The sequence below is a fragment of the Coffea arabica genome, chromosome 7c, assembly GCF_036785885.1.
Source record: "Coffea arabica cultivar ET-39 chromosome 7c, Coffea Arabica ET-39 HiFi, whole genome shotgun sequence".
Classification (NCBI taxonomy): domain Eukaryota; kingdom Viridiplantae; phylum Streptophyta; class Magnoliopsida; order Gentianales; family Rubiaceae; genus Coffea; species Coffea arabica.
Genome location: NC_092322.1, coordinates 11,893,697 through 11,907,890, shown reverse-complemented (window position 1 = coordinate 11,907,890; position 14,194 = coordinate 11,893,697). Strand labels below are relative to the sequence as shown.

The following is a 14,194-nucleotide window of genomic DNA, read 5'->3' as shown; positions in this document are numbered from 1 at the left end:
AAATTGTCTAAAATACCCTTATTAAATATCTTGTTATTAATACATTGTTATTAAATACTAACCCACTACATTGGATACATTGAGTTTTTCCAATACTAACTCATTAGCTGTAACTGATATTAATTGGCACTCTTCGTGATTAGCATAAGGGTATTTTAGGAAATTATTAATCTAAATTTATGTTTCCAACCAAATTAATTACACTTTTTTAATTTGTGTGAAAAAAAAAAAATCAAGACTAACAAAACGGGACGGAGGGAGTACATATGTTTGGCTGATCTAGGTGACCTGGGTGCACTTGGGAGTTGGGACAGGCTGAAAAAAAAAACCAGATTTGGATAAAATTGTTATACTAAAATCGTCTAAACACAAAACTCAAAAATGCATATCCAATCAATGATACTAAAAACTTTTCCCTGAGTATTAAAAAGAAAAAAAATTCGTGATACTAATGAAGTTTTGATATGTATATCGATGTACTGTATGTACATTCCATGGCGGAGTTCCAGACTAGATTCTTCACATTTTTGTCATTTGATTTAACTTTGGCCAGTTCGGCAAGTAATTAAACGGGAATGAGTGAATGAATCAATATAAATCATAATGTAGATCAGCATTTGCACAGATATCAAGGCAATGCTGCCGTAGTGAGTGTATCTACTGTGCCATATTCCTCTCTCTCACTTTTACTCCTTTTTTGTCTCATACTTTCTGCATTTCTTGCTCACAGCCTCACACCACCTCTCGGTTACACAACAAACTCCTCTGTTCTCAGACCATAAAAAAGGTTGAAACTGAAATCCGTGGATGGATTGATTATACAGATTGAACCCATCATCTACTCCTTTTATTTCCTAGTCTGTTCAGCTTTCATTTTTATTGCTTAAAAAGAACATTTTCTCAGTCTCAAGTCTTTTGCTTCTTTCATGAAATAACCGAGAGTTTGGGGTGCTTTTTTCAGTGTGAAACTGGAATGGTACTTTTACAAAACCAAAAAGCTCAGAACTTTGGAGTCATTTTCAAGTGAGCATTTTCTTATTTATCAAAAGAAAGGCTTTTTTAAGTGGATTTTGGTTTCTTGGAAGACATGCTGCTCCAGCCTCCAGGCTTCTCAAAAGGGTTGCTTTGTTTTGTGCTGCATTTGCTCTTCTGAAGTTTGAGGCCAAAATTTGAGTGCAAGAAGATACTGCAGAGGTTTGATTTCTTGGTTCTTAGCTCATTTCCTTTTCTGGGTTCTAATTTGTTTTGTGAAATTTTGGTTGGCAAGTGGAGCTTGTTTATATGAATGAAATGTCATTAGTTACTGAAATAGGATTGGTTTATAGGCTCTGAGAGAAATGTGCTATGGTTATGCTGAAGAACAGCCAAAAATGTTGGTTTCTTTGATAAAGTGGTATGCTTGATTTGATGGTAAAAGAGAGATGGGTGTAACAAACTCAAAAGAGGGGAGGAGTGAAGCTTTAAGACTATGCAAAGAAAGGACAAGATTTATCAAACGAGCTATTGATTCAAGATATGCTTTAGCAGCTGCTCATGTTGCTTATGTTGAATCATTAAGAAATATTGGGAATGCTCTTAGAAGATATGCTGAGGCTGAAGCACTTATAGAGTCCTCTATACCTACTTCAGCCACTGAACTGGAAAAAACCCCTTCACATTCTTCGTATCTGTCGCCCTCGCCATCTCACATTGGGGGTGTTTCAGGTTCTCCAGTGCTTAATGGGAGCCCCCTTTCACCACCCAATGCTAGGATTAGTTATATGATGTCAGGTGGGACGAGTGCTGTGACTGTTAGGATGATTCCAAATTTACCAAGGAATATGTATGTGGGTGATGATGAGTACGTGACGCCTCCACCACCACCGCCTCCACCTCCTGAATCAGGATCTTCTTGGGACTTCTTTGATCCAATTGATGATTCTGAGAGCTTTAGATTTGTTGGGGATAACAATCTGCCTCTGGATTTCGATGATGTGAAAATGCATGGTGTTGTTGGGGAAAAACATGTGGGTTTTAATAGCAACAATGAAATGGATGAAGTGTTCGTGACACCAAAATCAAAGGTGCAGAGCAATAGCAAGTTGGTTTTGTACAATGGGAACTCATCTATACCTCAAAGGACTCAAAGTAGTCCTCAGCCAGTAGTTGATACTGAAGTTAAGGATATGAACATAGAATCAAAAAGGAATGGCTCTGTTGGAACATCAGTGGGCAAAACAGGTTCTGAGCAGTTAATCTCCAGGAGAGATAAGTCTGCAGTGGGGAAGGACGTGTGCACTGACAGAGAGGATCCTTCAGAGTTCATTACTCACAGGGCTAAAGATTTTCTGCCTAGTATAAAGGACATTGAGCACTGGTTTTCCAAAGCATCTGAATCAGGGAAAGGAATTTCTAGGATGCTTGAGGCGAATAAAATCCAAGTTGGATATGCTGAAGCTAAAGGTAACTATTTGTTGGTGATATTGACATGTTTATTAACTACTTTTTAGTAAAGTAACATTTGGATTATTGCATGTGCCTCTTCTTATGGCAAATTTTCTAGTTGCAAATGCTGAGCTTACATTATTCTTGTAGGAAAAGCAACAGTTGCAGTTTATCTGGCTTCTTTCAAAACAGCTTGCTGCCAAGGGAAAAATGCAAACGTATCTGATGGTGAGTTTTTATTTACTTTTTCTTTTTTCTAAGAAAACATTGTTAACATCAATGATGTTATGGAATTTCATTTGTAATTTTCCACTAAGCAAAGTTTAGACATTGAGAAGGTTCTAATTAAATAAGGTCGTGTGTTGTTTGAGATAGGTCGCCGGCACTTTTAAGTATACATTCTTGAATGCATACTATTTGTTTATCTGTGCTCCATCCCCAGCCATTATGACAATGTGATTGTTCCTTTGGACTTGGAGATATGATAAAATAAGGTTTGGTGTCTAGTTCAGCAAGAATTCCTTAGATTTATATAAATTGCAACAGTGGTGGAGCTTTTCTTCATCGATGAGTTCAAGTTTGTAGATTTTAAGGTAATGATGACAAAAGAGAAGGTTTCTTCACAAACATGTGTGATTGACTATGCTCCTTTTTATTTATTTTTTTAAAAAACTTCTTATACTTGAGCAGATCCAGAGCAGCATGCAACAAAGATTATTACGTGGAAGCGGACAACATCTTCAAGGTCCTCTTCTTCAAGAAATCCTCTTACTAAAGATGACAATGACGGTAGTAGTAGTGACTTCATGGAGGAGTACTGCATGGCTGCTGGAAGTCATTCTTCTACCTTGGATAGACTCTATGCATGGGAGAGGAAGTTATATGATGAAGTCAAGGTACATCTTTTGTGTTGCTTTTGTCTGTCTCTGTTGAAAAATTCTCTTGTTATGTTAAATCCTGTAAGTTCTCAAGGTTTTTCCCTGTCAACAAGTTCATGATAATTCTTGTTGTATAGACTCCTTAGGTTATCAAGTTGGTTCATGTACTGAAGTTCAAAGTCTGTTGAATGACATGGCTTTAAATGGCATATTGCACTTGCTGATTCAGAATGAAAATTGGTGTAGATGAGCATACATTGTTTTCTGTCTTTTGCTACACTTCTTTGGCTCTAATAAAGTTAATTCCCTTTTTTTCCTTGCGAACTTCTTTGATGCTTAAAGCTCCTGCATCTTCAACTTTTCATATAACTTGTACTTTGATCTTTTAAGTCATATTATATCAGTTTTCCTTTGATATTTCATTTGCATCAAAATATGAAGGTATGTACATACGTTCTTCTAACTTCTTTTGGTGGTACATCTAAGCAACTTATCTAGGATGAAATCTTCAGATGGAAGGCAGCAGGTGTGGGAAAAAGCAAAATAATAGTGACAAAAGAAAAACACAAACACAAAAGATAGTACAGTCAACTTTAAAGGACTTTTCTGTTTGTTCTTTGTCATTAGGTGTTGCTTTCCCAGCCCCTTAATTGTTGAATTATCAAAATTATTTCCTGCCAAAGCCTAAAGTAGTCCCTTTCTCCTTCAGCCTTCCTTAAGTAAGAGATTAATAGCGTTTAGACACTTATAGCATTTTGGAGAATGGGGCTTGTCCTTTGATGTCAATGGAGTGTCGTACCATTATTTTTCCATGATGGTATAATCGAAGATTGAGACACCTTTGAGAAGTAAAGTTATATGAAAATTTCATTGACTAAACAACAGAAATGTAGTCCTTAGATATTCTTTGGATGTTTGGGTGTCTTTGGTTCTTCATACATACATATATGTAAAGTTTTTTCTAGTGTGTTCTTTTCCTTATTTTCAGGATCGCGAAAGTGCAGTGTCAATATAAACTAATTGAACCAAAAACATTTCTCGTTTAAACAAAAAATTGGTATAGTCGCTATGAACTGAAGCCAGAGTATTATATGGTCGATTAATATTTGACAAATCGCTGAGGTTCTTCCTCTAACTTTTAGGGTCAGTGAATAATATTTTAAAGGGTAAAATACAGAAAACCTCCTTGTGGTTTGACTATTTGACATGCTACCTCCTCATTATTTAAAAACACCCACACTACCCCCTCGTGCTTTGGACTAAAGTGAAATTTGACCGGTAACCTGTATGCTACCTACAAGTGATGTATTATTATTTTTTTAATGTTTTTTATTTTATTGTCATTTTTCTTTTAATTTTGGTGCTTTGACTTAATTATCATTTGTATTTTTACAAATTTTATAATTAGTGATGCACTTTTAAAATTTTCTAAAAATTATTCATACCCTCTCACTTTTGCTCCGCCATCTTTCTCTACTGATTAGTCGCCACCACCACACACGACTTTGTCTTCAAAGATTCTTCCAAAACAATGGCTCCAAAATCCAAATTCACCCAAATATCCGAGAAAAAATTTCATGAATTTCATAAGCTTCCATCATAAAATTCTTGAAAAAGTGGACAAATCAGATGAGCGAAAATAGCATCCCCTTCAAATTGAAACACAAATCTTGGGTCTGGCTCATCTCTCAGCTCTCACGTCTACGTGCAACTCAACCACTTTTCCCCTCCCACCGCCCACCGTACTAATCCATCCATCCTGAATCACGCACCCTTTATTACTATGCTCCGTTGCCTTCAAGTCCAGCTGCACCAAAACACTGCCCAAAAATTTCCCACCCAACTTCCACCCGCAAGCTGCAGAAGTATTCCCTCCTTTTCCCGTATATATCTCAATCTTCAAACCACAAGTCCTACCTCTGGCAGCCAATTTCTTAACAAGCTTCTCAAACTCCAACTTCTTGAAGTTAAACCCAGCATGAATCCTGCTCTCAATTGCATTAGTACCACTCTCCTGAGAAAGCCACGGGACTGTCGAATACTGCATTGGGAAGCCTTTGAGCTTGATTTTACAGTAACACAGGGTCATGGTGGTCGTTGACTTAGACCAAGAGGATGGGGGAGAAAGCCTCACCGCCAAGTTTCCAATCACAATTTGGACGAATGGACAAGGATCCATTGTTTTGGTCCGTCTGGAAAAGAATTGCAGGATGTAGAACGCAGTTGATGAATAGGAGAGGCGGTGAGTGGGAACGGTGTAGATATAAGGGATGTGGGGATGCAGATTACGGAGGCGGAAGATAAAGATTAAAGAAAGAGAAGAAATGTTAAGAACGGTTTTAGACTACAATTACAAGTCCTCTTCTTCTTTCTCCCCGAAACCGTAGCAAAAATGAGACCCGCCTGTAGAATTCCTCTACCCAATTTTTGGGTCTTTGATGGCTGATCCGGTGGTGCCCTTTTTTACCGTGGGGGACTAGATCTGTAGCAATACATAAAAGTACAAACTGACCCACTACCTCTCATATTATGGTACTCCAAATTTGCAGGATTTTAGACTTTGGGTGGAGAGGATGGTCGTATGAAGTGGTGGTTCGGGCGGAGATGGGGATGGTGGTGTGAAATGGTAGTGCAAAGTTCTAGTGGAGGGGATGGTGGTGTGAAATGGTGGAGGGGGGAAGGGGAGCAGGAGAGAGGAGGAAAATGAAAGAAAATGTGAAAATGAAAAAATGAGCAGATGCCAAGACCCCCTTGCTTCGATGTTGTGGGTTGTGGAGAATGTGGAACGGAGGAAGAAGGAGACGAAGAATAGAAAAAGAAAAAAAAAAGGAAAGGAAAAGAAAATAAAATGAAAAAGAAAAAATTAATAATAGACAGACTACCGATTCAATAGCAGCTCAAAAAGCGTAATTCTACTCTAGTCCAAAGCACGAGGGGGTAGTGTGGGTGTTTTTAAATAATGAGGAGGTAGTGTGTCAAATAGTCAAACCACAAGGAGGTTTTGTGTATTTTACCCTATTTTAAATTTAATTGGGCAACAACATAGTCTCGATCTGTTTTATTTGGAGTGTCATTTCTCTTATAGAGATTGACATTCAATTTTTGCAGGTTCAGCATATAAAACTCGGTGCTATGTCCTAAAGCATCATCCAAGACTCTTCTGTCCTCTTCTATTCCACAAATCAAACATTTTGAAATTCCACCAATAACCAATAATTATTTCTTATTAGTTAATTTCTTACTTACACTATCAAACATCTGATAATTGATTTACCCTCTACATTTAACTAATTTAAAGATCATGTGACACTCTTTTGAACAAGATTATCTGTCAGTCTAACCAGTGGATCACCCTATGATCAGAGATTTGAGTAAACTAATCTAATTCAATTGGGTTTAAACATGACTGCAGCTTGGTATGGAGTAATTTCACTATGTGAAAATGATTTTAAGTTTCCTATGGTATTATGCGAAGGACGGATTCACTTGCATGTGGTATAACATCTGAATTTCAATGAATTTTTTGCTTCGGATGAATGATATTAGCAGATTGCAACATAGCTTCTTAGATTTCATTTTCAGATTGGAGCATTCTGTCCTATAGATGTATTTTGAACCTCACTTCTTTTTCAATTTACCTTTGTAGGCCAGTGAATCTATCCAGAAGGAGTATGACCGAAAGTGCAACCAGCTCAGGCACCAATCTGCAAAGGATCTTAGTGCCCAAGTAATTGACAAAACCCGAGCTGTGGTAAAACATTTGCATTCACGAATTACAGTTGCCCTTCATGCTGTTGATTCAATCTCAAAGCGGATTGAGAGACTGAGGGATGATGAATTATTGCCCCAACTTTTGGAACTTATTCAAGGGTGAGATTCCTTCTGCATTACCTTTGCTTTTAAACGTATAAAGTTTGTACTTTGTTGGTTTTCAAGATCCTTTCGGTTGGTACATGAATCACGAGTACCAGCTCTCCAGTTATTTGAAGACTGGAACTAAATTTAGTTGGTTTAGGACTCTCATAGTTTGAATTTTGTCATTGGTGTTCCTTAGCAGATTAATCTGGATGTGGAAATGGATGCTTGAGTGTCATTATACACAGTATATAACCATCTCGTTAGCATACCATTCAAAGACCTCGGGAGGGACTGCCCAAGGAGATGCGCACAAGGATATCATGTTGCAGCTGCTACATGAAGTAGAATGTTTTGGCTTGAGTTTTGCTGATTGGATCAACAGTCTCACATCATATGTAGAAGCTCTAAACAGTTGGCTACAGAACTGCATCTTGCAGCCTCAAGAAGGATACAAGGGCAGAAGAGTATTTTCTCCTCGTCCAGTTTTAGCACCACCAATATTCGTACTCTGTCGTGAGTTGTCTGCCGGCATCAAATGTTTGCCATCACAAGAACTTAGTGATGCAATCAGAGCCTTTTTATCTGATCTTCGCCACTCAATTGGACATCAAGCTGATGAACCAGCCCAGAAAGAAAACATGCCCGAAGCTGGCAATAATGGAGAATTGGAGTGCAACAATGACGAGAAAATTGATGACAGGTCTGCAAATTTGAATTGCTTACAAACAAGTTTGGCAAAGGTATTGGACAGTCTAACCAAGTTTTCTGAGGCTTCACAGAAAATGTACGAGGATGTTAAGCAGAAAAGTTTGACAGCTATAAATGCATATTACAATTACAAGCCACCACCAAGGTCACATACCATATGAAGTATATTTTGTGTTTGATTGTAACCAACAGCTTGGTGAGAATAGGAACTAATGAACAGGAGGATGGAATTCTTATCTTTTACATAGCTTAACTGGATGGGTAAAAGAGGACCTGTGTTTCAAGGCATTGTCCAGATCCTTGTATTTTTGTTCATGTCTAAATGTTTTCCTGTTCTGATTTCTTTCTTGGTGATTAGATTGTGGACTTAAATCTTGGTCTGCATGCATTCAGCTGGATGCATAAGCTACGATACCAGGGCAAAGGTTTCTGGTCTTTTGCAACTAGGTGGTGGCAATTAAGGAGCCTTGATCAGCATAACTGTGTTGTAACAACAGTATCCCAAAAGAGAAGCAGATTGAACCAACAGTGTTCATGTCGTATGTAGTTCACATTTGATAGAAAGTTTGTGAAACTGAAATAATACGGGATGACTCCAAATACGCTCGAAACAGCAACTGAAGTGGCATATGAACCCCAACATAGCACAATTTCGAAATGGCATTTCATCTATTTGGCTTCCTCAGTTATACAGAAAAAAAAGTGGAGGAATCAAATGAGACTAATCCTTGCTGTTAATGGTATTGTAAATCATTTCATCTCATTCATAATCAGTCATGTGCTGGCAACCGCATCATCTGATAAGATTAAATTGTCTATGGTAACCTAAATGAAGTCATCAAGTTTCTCTTGTCCAGAGAGCCAAATTAAATAGATCAGAAGCTGTCGCATGTGGATTTCCTTAAAGAACAAACACTTTCAGAGACAGCAGTTCGTTACAAATTGGTGACATCAAGAATGTTTCTTGTATAGGAGATTCACGTTTAGATATTCTTTGTATACGCAAGTTACAATTATCTATCAAAGGATCAGCATTTCTGCTTAAGCATCAATCTGCTATCTCACGAAATTCGAAATTTCGAGAAAGTAAGATGAGGCTAGATAGCGGTAACCACTGTTCATATTTTTATTCCTCGAAGGAACAACAAAACTATGACTCCGACTTCTTCCTTTACAGGGCAGATCAAGAACAGGGGAAAGTAAAAAGGACCCAGCTCTCTCTCTGGAACTAGAAGCCAACATGTTGAGTATACTGTGAATAAGCTTCGCCTGGAGTCTGCAATCCAATTGGTGCCCTGATGACATAATCTGGAAGATCAAAGGCGTCAACAAGTTCCCTTGCAATATTCCTGACTTGGAAACACACGTACTCTGTCAACTTGTGAATGGCCTGCACAAATATGGCATCCCATAAACATGAGTAGAAGTATATCAAATCAGGAAATGCAGCATATTATGGACAGTATAAATGTCATTATGTGACATCAGTCAGAATGAGTAACACACAAAGACACTAGAACAGGGTCTCTGAAAAGATAGCTTGATAGATATGAATTCTTCTCCGATGGACAAATAATCATCATGAAAGCATGCAATTTTCTTAATCATGGTTATCATCTGAAACAGCTTTAATACCTTAGCTTTGTTTGGGGCCACATAGTCCACATTGCGATAAGTCCCTATATCATTCCAAATTCTATCTAAAGCGTAAAGATCACAAACGAGCTTCAGAGCACTTCGGGAACCTTCATCAGGACAGCTGAAGCAAAAGGCAGCCAGAGTCAAACTCAATTATTAAGAGGAAAAGGGAAGAACTGAGGGCTAGAAATATAGGTACCTTCGCACTGCTTCAATGAATCTTTCAAGAATGACAGATTCAATATGGGACTCAGCAAGCGTCAAAAGGTGATTCAAACATCTATTCCAAGCACCAAACCCTCCAAGTGTTTTAGAGTGTTTCTGAAGTCGGGCAGCAACACTTTGAAGCAATCGAGATGTACGATACTGCACCAAAAATGTTACATCAACTACAAGGTATTGGCATTCTATCCATTTCCTGTTTTACATCAGATAATCAAACTCACTCTGAAGGCATCCAACTGGAATTTTGGATCCCGCAGATGGTCTTCACCTTCCCATCTGGAAGTTACTGGGTTAGGCTGAGAAAGATAAGTGTTCATGGACTCTTTCAAATAGTTCCATGTGACAGCAAGTGATCCCCCCCGGAACTTCTCTTTATACTGCTTCAATAAGTCAATCGCCACCTGAATTACATTAGAAATTTGAATAAACAATTCCACTAGATATTAATCACCATCTAAGAGGCGTCTTTCAGGATAGTTCAATCATAAATTTTGCTGAGGAAAAAGCAGAATCTTAGTCATCAAAAAGCAACAAATTAGCAGAACAAGTTACCTACCAATCCACTGAGATGTGCTTCACCATCTATAAACAAGAACGGGTGGATATATAAGGTAGGGGTAATTTAAAAGCCTCAAATAAAAAACACTCTACCACCTAATCCTGCATAATATGATCTACTAGCACAGGCCTGACCATCTTTCAAGTGGATGTGATGAACTGTGAGAGTGAGACTTAAGAATGTCATGTTTCAACACAATTTAGCACCTCAACTTACTAAAGCCCGCTCTCCAATCAACTATTGCAGCAAGATTCCTCAAAGACTCATGATTTAATCTATTACAGTGCAGAAGGTCCTTATCAGCATATAGATGTCTCAGTGTCCACGAGAATCAGAGTGCATATATCAGAAGAGAGCATTATAAAAATAGATTGAGATCCAGATAAAACCTGCTGAAGAAGAACAGTGTTATCCCCTTCAAATGTCTGGAATATATCATGATCATTTCTCAAGCTACCAAACCTATTTACAGCAGCATAACCATGGCCTCCACAAGCTTCTCTACATATGTTCAACGACTTCGCAGTATAAGAGGTAACATAGGCCTTGAGTCCAGCAGAGAGTGCATGGACATCCCCAACCGACTCTTCATCACCTGTCTTCTTCATTTCACAATATTTATCCACCAAGTGAAGTGTGGCAAAATGGAATGCATAAGTTGAAGCCAGCATTGGCATTAGCTTGTGCTGATGAGACTGATAATCAAGTATAGTAATCTCAGGTTGCTTGGGAGGACCAAACTGCTGGCGCAGTAGAGAATACCTTATAGCAATTGTGGCAGCAATCTTAAGGACACCATTTGAAGAATATGCAAGGACGACTCTTCCTCCTACAAGTTCCCCTAATGTAGCTCCAAATCTTTTACTGATACTAGGCAGGCTGCTGGTGTATTTCCCATCCCGTGAGACATCTCCAAAACGATTAAGAAGATTATCTCGTGGAATCCTCACTGAACGGAATCTTAGTGCTCCATTATCTACTCCATTGAGGCCAACTTTATGGCCACAATCGTGTATTTCAACCCCAGGAAGTAGCTTATGGGTCCTGAGATCCCTAATTGGAACAATAAAGGCATGAACACCCATATCAGAAACAACTTTTGTATCATGAGTTGGTAACATCAGCCTGGCAAAAACTGAGGCAAACTTTCCATGGACTGCAGCATTCCCAATCCACCACTTGATAGCTCCATCATTTGGTGTATTGATAATGAATTCATCTGTTAGTGGATCAAATGTTGCAACAGTCTGAAGGCCTTGAACATTTGATCCTTTTCAAAATAACCGAATGAGAGAGGATCGGAAAAAAAGCACTCTGATAAATTATTTGAGAAAAGGTAATTACAACTGAAGCAGTTGGAATATGGATTATGACCAATTAGAGTACTTCTTAAAAAATTAATCCTGGAAAGAAATATCAACATAACAACTTTCTTTCAATTCGCTTGCCAAAACAGGAAAGCGCATCTTCTTTGCATAAGTTAAACAAACTCATGAAACCTAGTATTTATGTAAGAGAACAACATGATCAAATGATACTGTTTTAGAAATTTTGTAGCATGCAGTTGCATTTGCACTACAGAAGGAAAAATGAAACAGGATTGATGTCTGCTTAAATATTAACAGAAAATACAACAAGCATAACCTCATCATTCTAAACAATTTGGTTGGAAGGTGCTTAAAAAAGATACAAGTAACAATGCTATAGTAGTATTTATCAGGTGGAAGAGCATACCATGGTGAAGCTCTGTCATTGCAAAACACCCAGGGTACTCCATGTTGTCTATACCATCGAAGTATTTATCCCTATGTTTTTTAGTTCCCAAGTTGAGAACAGACCCACCCCAGAGACTGCAAATTACATAAAAAGCATTAGCTTTTGTAACATTGTTTGAGTGAAAAGAACTGGTTAAAAGGCCAAGATGTTCATATTGGTTTGAAGCAAGAAGCAAGCCAAGGAGACAGGAAATATCGATAATACAAGAAGAAAGCAACAAAGGCAGACAGGAAATATCAATAATACAAGCAGAAAGAAACAAAGGCAGTAGCAACTGACGCAATTAGCTGGAAGTTTTTTCAACTTCCATCAAGTGTAATTTCCAGTGAAAATGCTACAAGTCTAGATCTCTAATACACATCATCTATCCACTGATGTGACAATGTAAAGATTCTATTCAACATTAATTAATTTCAGAACCAAATATTAAATCAATTAGCTAGTATTCAGGACCGCAACAGATCAGGTACTTGCACAATTTTCACTACCATAGCTAAACTTATATGTACACCCTGCAGTCCTAATTTGACTAAACCCTATCCTTTAGTTATTGGCCGGAATTCTCCAACAGAACTAAGAGGCTATTCCGATACCTGATTGTAGAATGTAGAAAGAAAGACATAAAATCAAAAGCTAGTTAACTCACCCCATCTCTGGTACAATTGATCATTGTTCAACCTAGTGCTCTAAAGGGGGGAAGAGAAGGAAAAGACAGCAAGAAATGCAATCATCAAATTAAAGGCAAAACTGATAGTCAAATACATTATACTCCATATATGCATTACCTCAACTCCATTAAACATTCTCAGCCCAATTACATCCAGAAACATACATTGGCATAACATTACAGTTCTGTTTAAATCGCAAATTAGGTTGTGTATATTGTCCTCTGCAATCCCTTTTCTAGAAATATCACACAAAGGTTTGCCCTGTCCATGTTATAAGACGTGCACCCATCATCCAAATCCCAAAATTAGATATGATGATAAATCTTATTTCACCTAATCCACTGCAATGACATAATCAATCTAACTCATGTTAACTTGTTACCAGTTCAAATTATCCAAGTAGGACTAGTCAGAGACTATTTCACATTCTAATCAAAGTTCCCTCATTCATCGCATTCTTTCCCTCTTGTATTACCAGATAATTCCATTATTTTCAGTCCATACATATACACTCCTATTGTGTCATCATCCTTACTACTCCTCCACAAAAATACTTAGAAATCAGGAAAGGAAACATTTACAAACATTCTAGCCATAATTTCAAAAGGGTCATTCCCAAGAATAACTAACTACAAATCTAAATCCATATCTCCAATTCAAACACACAAAAAAAAAAAAAAAAAAATGTCAGAATAACTGAATACCAATCAATTAAATCATCCATTTACCTGTACTGCACGCCCAGCTTGATCGCAAGGGACATGTCAACACTACCAACAGCTTCAGCAATAGCGAAATATTTAGCAGGATCTTCAACCACATATTTAAAGGGCCTAATATTAGCTTCTCTGACAAGCCCAACAAGCTGCCTCATGCAAAGCTCCCTGTGCTCATCTTTTGATATCTCGAGTGGGGTTTGCAGCTCAGGCCTTGACTTGAAGTAGTCAAATACTTGCTCCTGTATATCCCTATGCTTTCCTCTCATGAAACTCGACAGCTCCACCACTTTTACCTCAATCTTCTTTGCTCTTGCCGCGCAAATTAACATCTTCATCTGCTGGTGGGATAGATCATAATGGTTGGATGAGAAGGGGTTTAGGTGCAACGATAGCCGCTCAATTCGCCTCCACGGAGTGGTGGCCAGCGTGGTGACTGGATTTTGTTGGTTTTCTTGATCATTTTCAGGCGTTTGAATGCCGGGATTTTGGGTTCTTGATGCCATCATCTTCAGCTGAAGAGGCACCGCTAGGCGCTAGTGTGTGTTTTTGGGTGTGAAGATCGGAGGGGCAGAGATGAAGACAGAAGGGGTAGTTTATTTTATACGCAAAGGTTTTGGGTGACGTGGTAGGAATGACTGACAGGTGGCGAGTTCTGATTGGGTGGAGATCGAGGTAGTTACTATTACTTTCGCCCGCGTTTCAACGCATTGATTATTTGGGATAAAATACTGTTCTTGATTA

The 14,194-nt window shown here is 38.2% G+C and overlaps 2 protein-coding genes and 1 pseudogene across 3 annotated transcripts; 1 reads left to right on the top strand and 2 right to left on the bottom strand.

Moving 5' to 3' along the window:
• Nucleotides 1-659: 659 nt before the first annotated feature.
• Nucleotides 660-8,211, top strand: LOC113697978 (protein ROLLING AND ERECT LEAF 2). Of its 2 annotated transcripts, XM_072057791.1 has the most exons (6): nt 660-1,194; nt 1,326-2,442; nt 2,575-2,652; nt 3,115-3,320; nt 6,949-7,172; nt 7,357-8,211. In XM_072057791.1, the coding sequence occupies exons 2-6, from the start codon at nt 1,422-1,424 to the stop codon at nt 8,027-8,029; spliced, it is 2,202 nt and encodes a 733-aa protein (XP_071913892.1). In that variant the 5' UTR covers nt 660-1,194; nt 1,326-1,421; the 3' UTR covers nt 8,030-8,211. The 2 variants fall into 2 exon arrangements, with proteins under 2 accessions (XP_071913892.1, XP_071913893.1); XM_072057792.1 differs by having other exon boundaries at nt 661-2,442; nt 7,360-8,211.
• Nucleotides 4,864-6,321, bottom strand: LOC113697979 (uncharacterized; annotated as a pseudogene).
• Nucleotides 8,212-8,814: 603 nt separating the features above from the next.
• On the bottom strand, nt 8,815-14,040 carry LOC113699054 (acyl-coenzyme A oxidase 2, peroxisomal). The gene is made up of 7 exons (XM_027219102.2): nt 13,463-14,040; nt 12,025-12,140; nt 10,680-11,560; nt 9,953-10,132; nt 9,706-9,872; nt 9,504-9,627; nt 8,815-9,258 (listed from the first exon to the last, which is right to left on the bottom strand). Exons 1-7 carry the CDS (start codon nt 13,957-13,959, stop codon nt 9,097-9,099), a joined length of 2,127 nt encoding a protein of 708 aa, XP_027074903.1. The 5' UTR covers nt 13,960-14,040; the 3' UTR covers nt 8,815-9,096.
• Between the last annotated feature and the right edge of the window lie 154 nt (nt 14,041-14,194).

Excerpts from the sequence above, each read along its gene's own strand:
- LOC113697978 (XM_072057791.1), top strand. The coding sequence starts at position 1,422 with ATGGGTGTAACAAACTCAAAAGAGGGGAGGAGTGAAGCTTTAAGACTA. Across the intron at positions 2,443-2,574 it reads TGGATATGCTGAAGCTAAAG|GAAAAGCAACAGTTGCAGTT; the intron begins GTAACTATTTGT and ends TTATTCTTGTAG. Across the intron at positions 7,173-7,356 it reads CTTTTGGAACTTATTCAAGG|CAGATTAATCTGGATGTGGA; the intron begins GTGAGATTCCTT and ends GGTGTTCCTTAG.
- LOC113699054 (XM_027219102.2), bottom strand. The coding sequence starts at position 13,959 with ATGATGGCATCAAGAACCCAAAATCCCGGCATTCAAACGCCTGAAAAT. Across the intron at positions 12,141-13,462 it reads AAGCTGGGCGTGCAGTACAG|TCTCTGGGGTGGGTCTGTTC; the intron begins GTAAATGGATGA and ends TGTAATTTGCAG. Across the intron at positions 9,628-9,705 it reads TTCATTGAAGCAGTGCGAAG|CTGTCCTGATGAAGGTTCCC; the intron begins GTACCTATATTT and ends CTTTTGCTTCAG.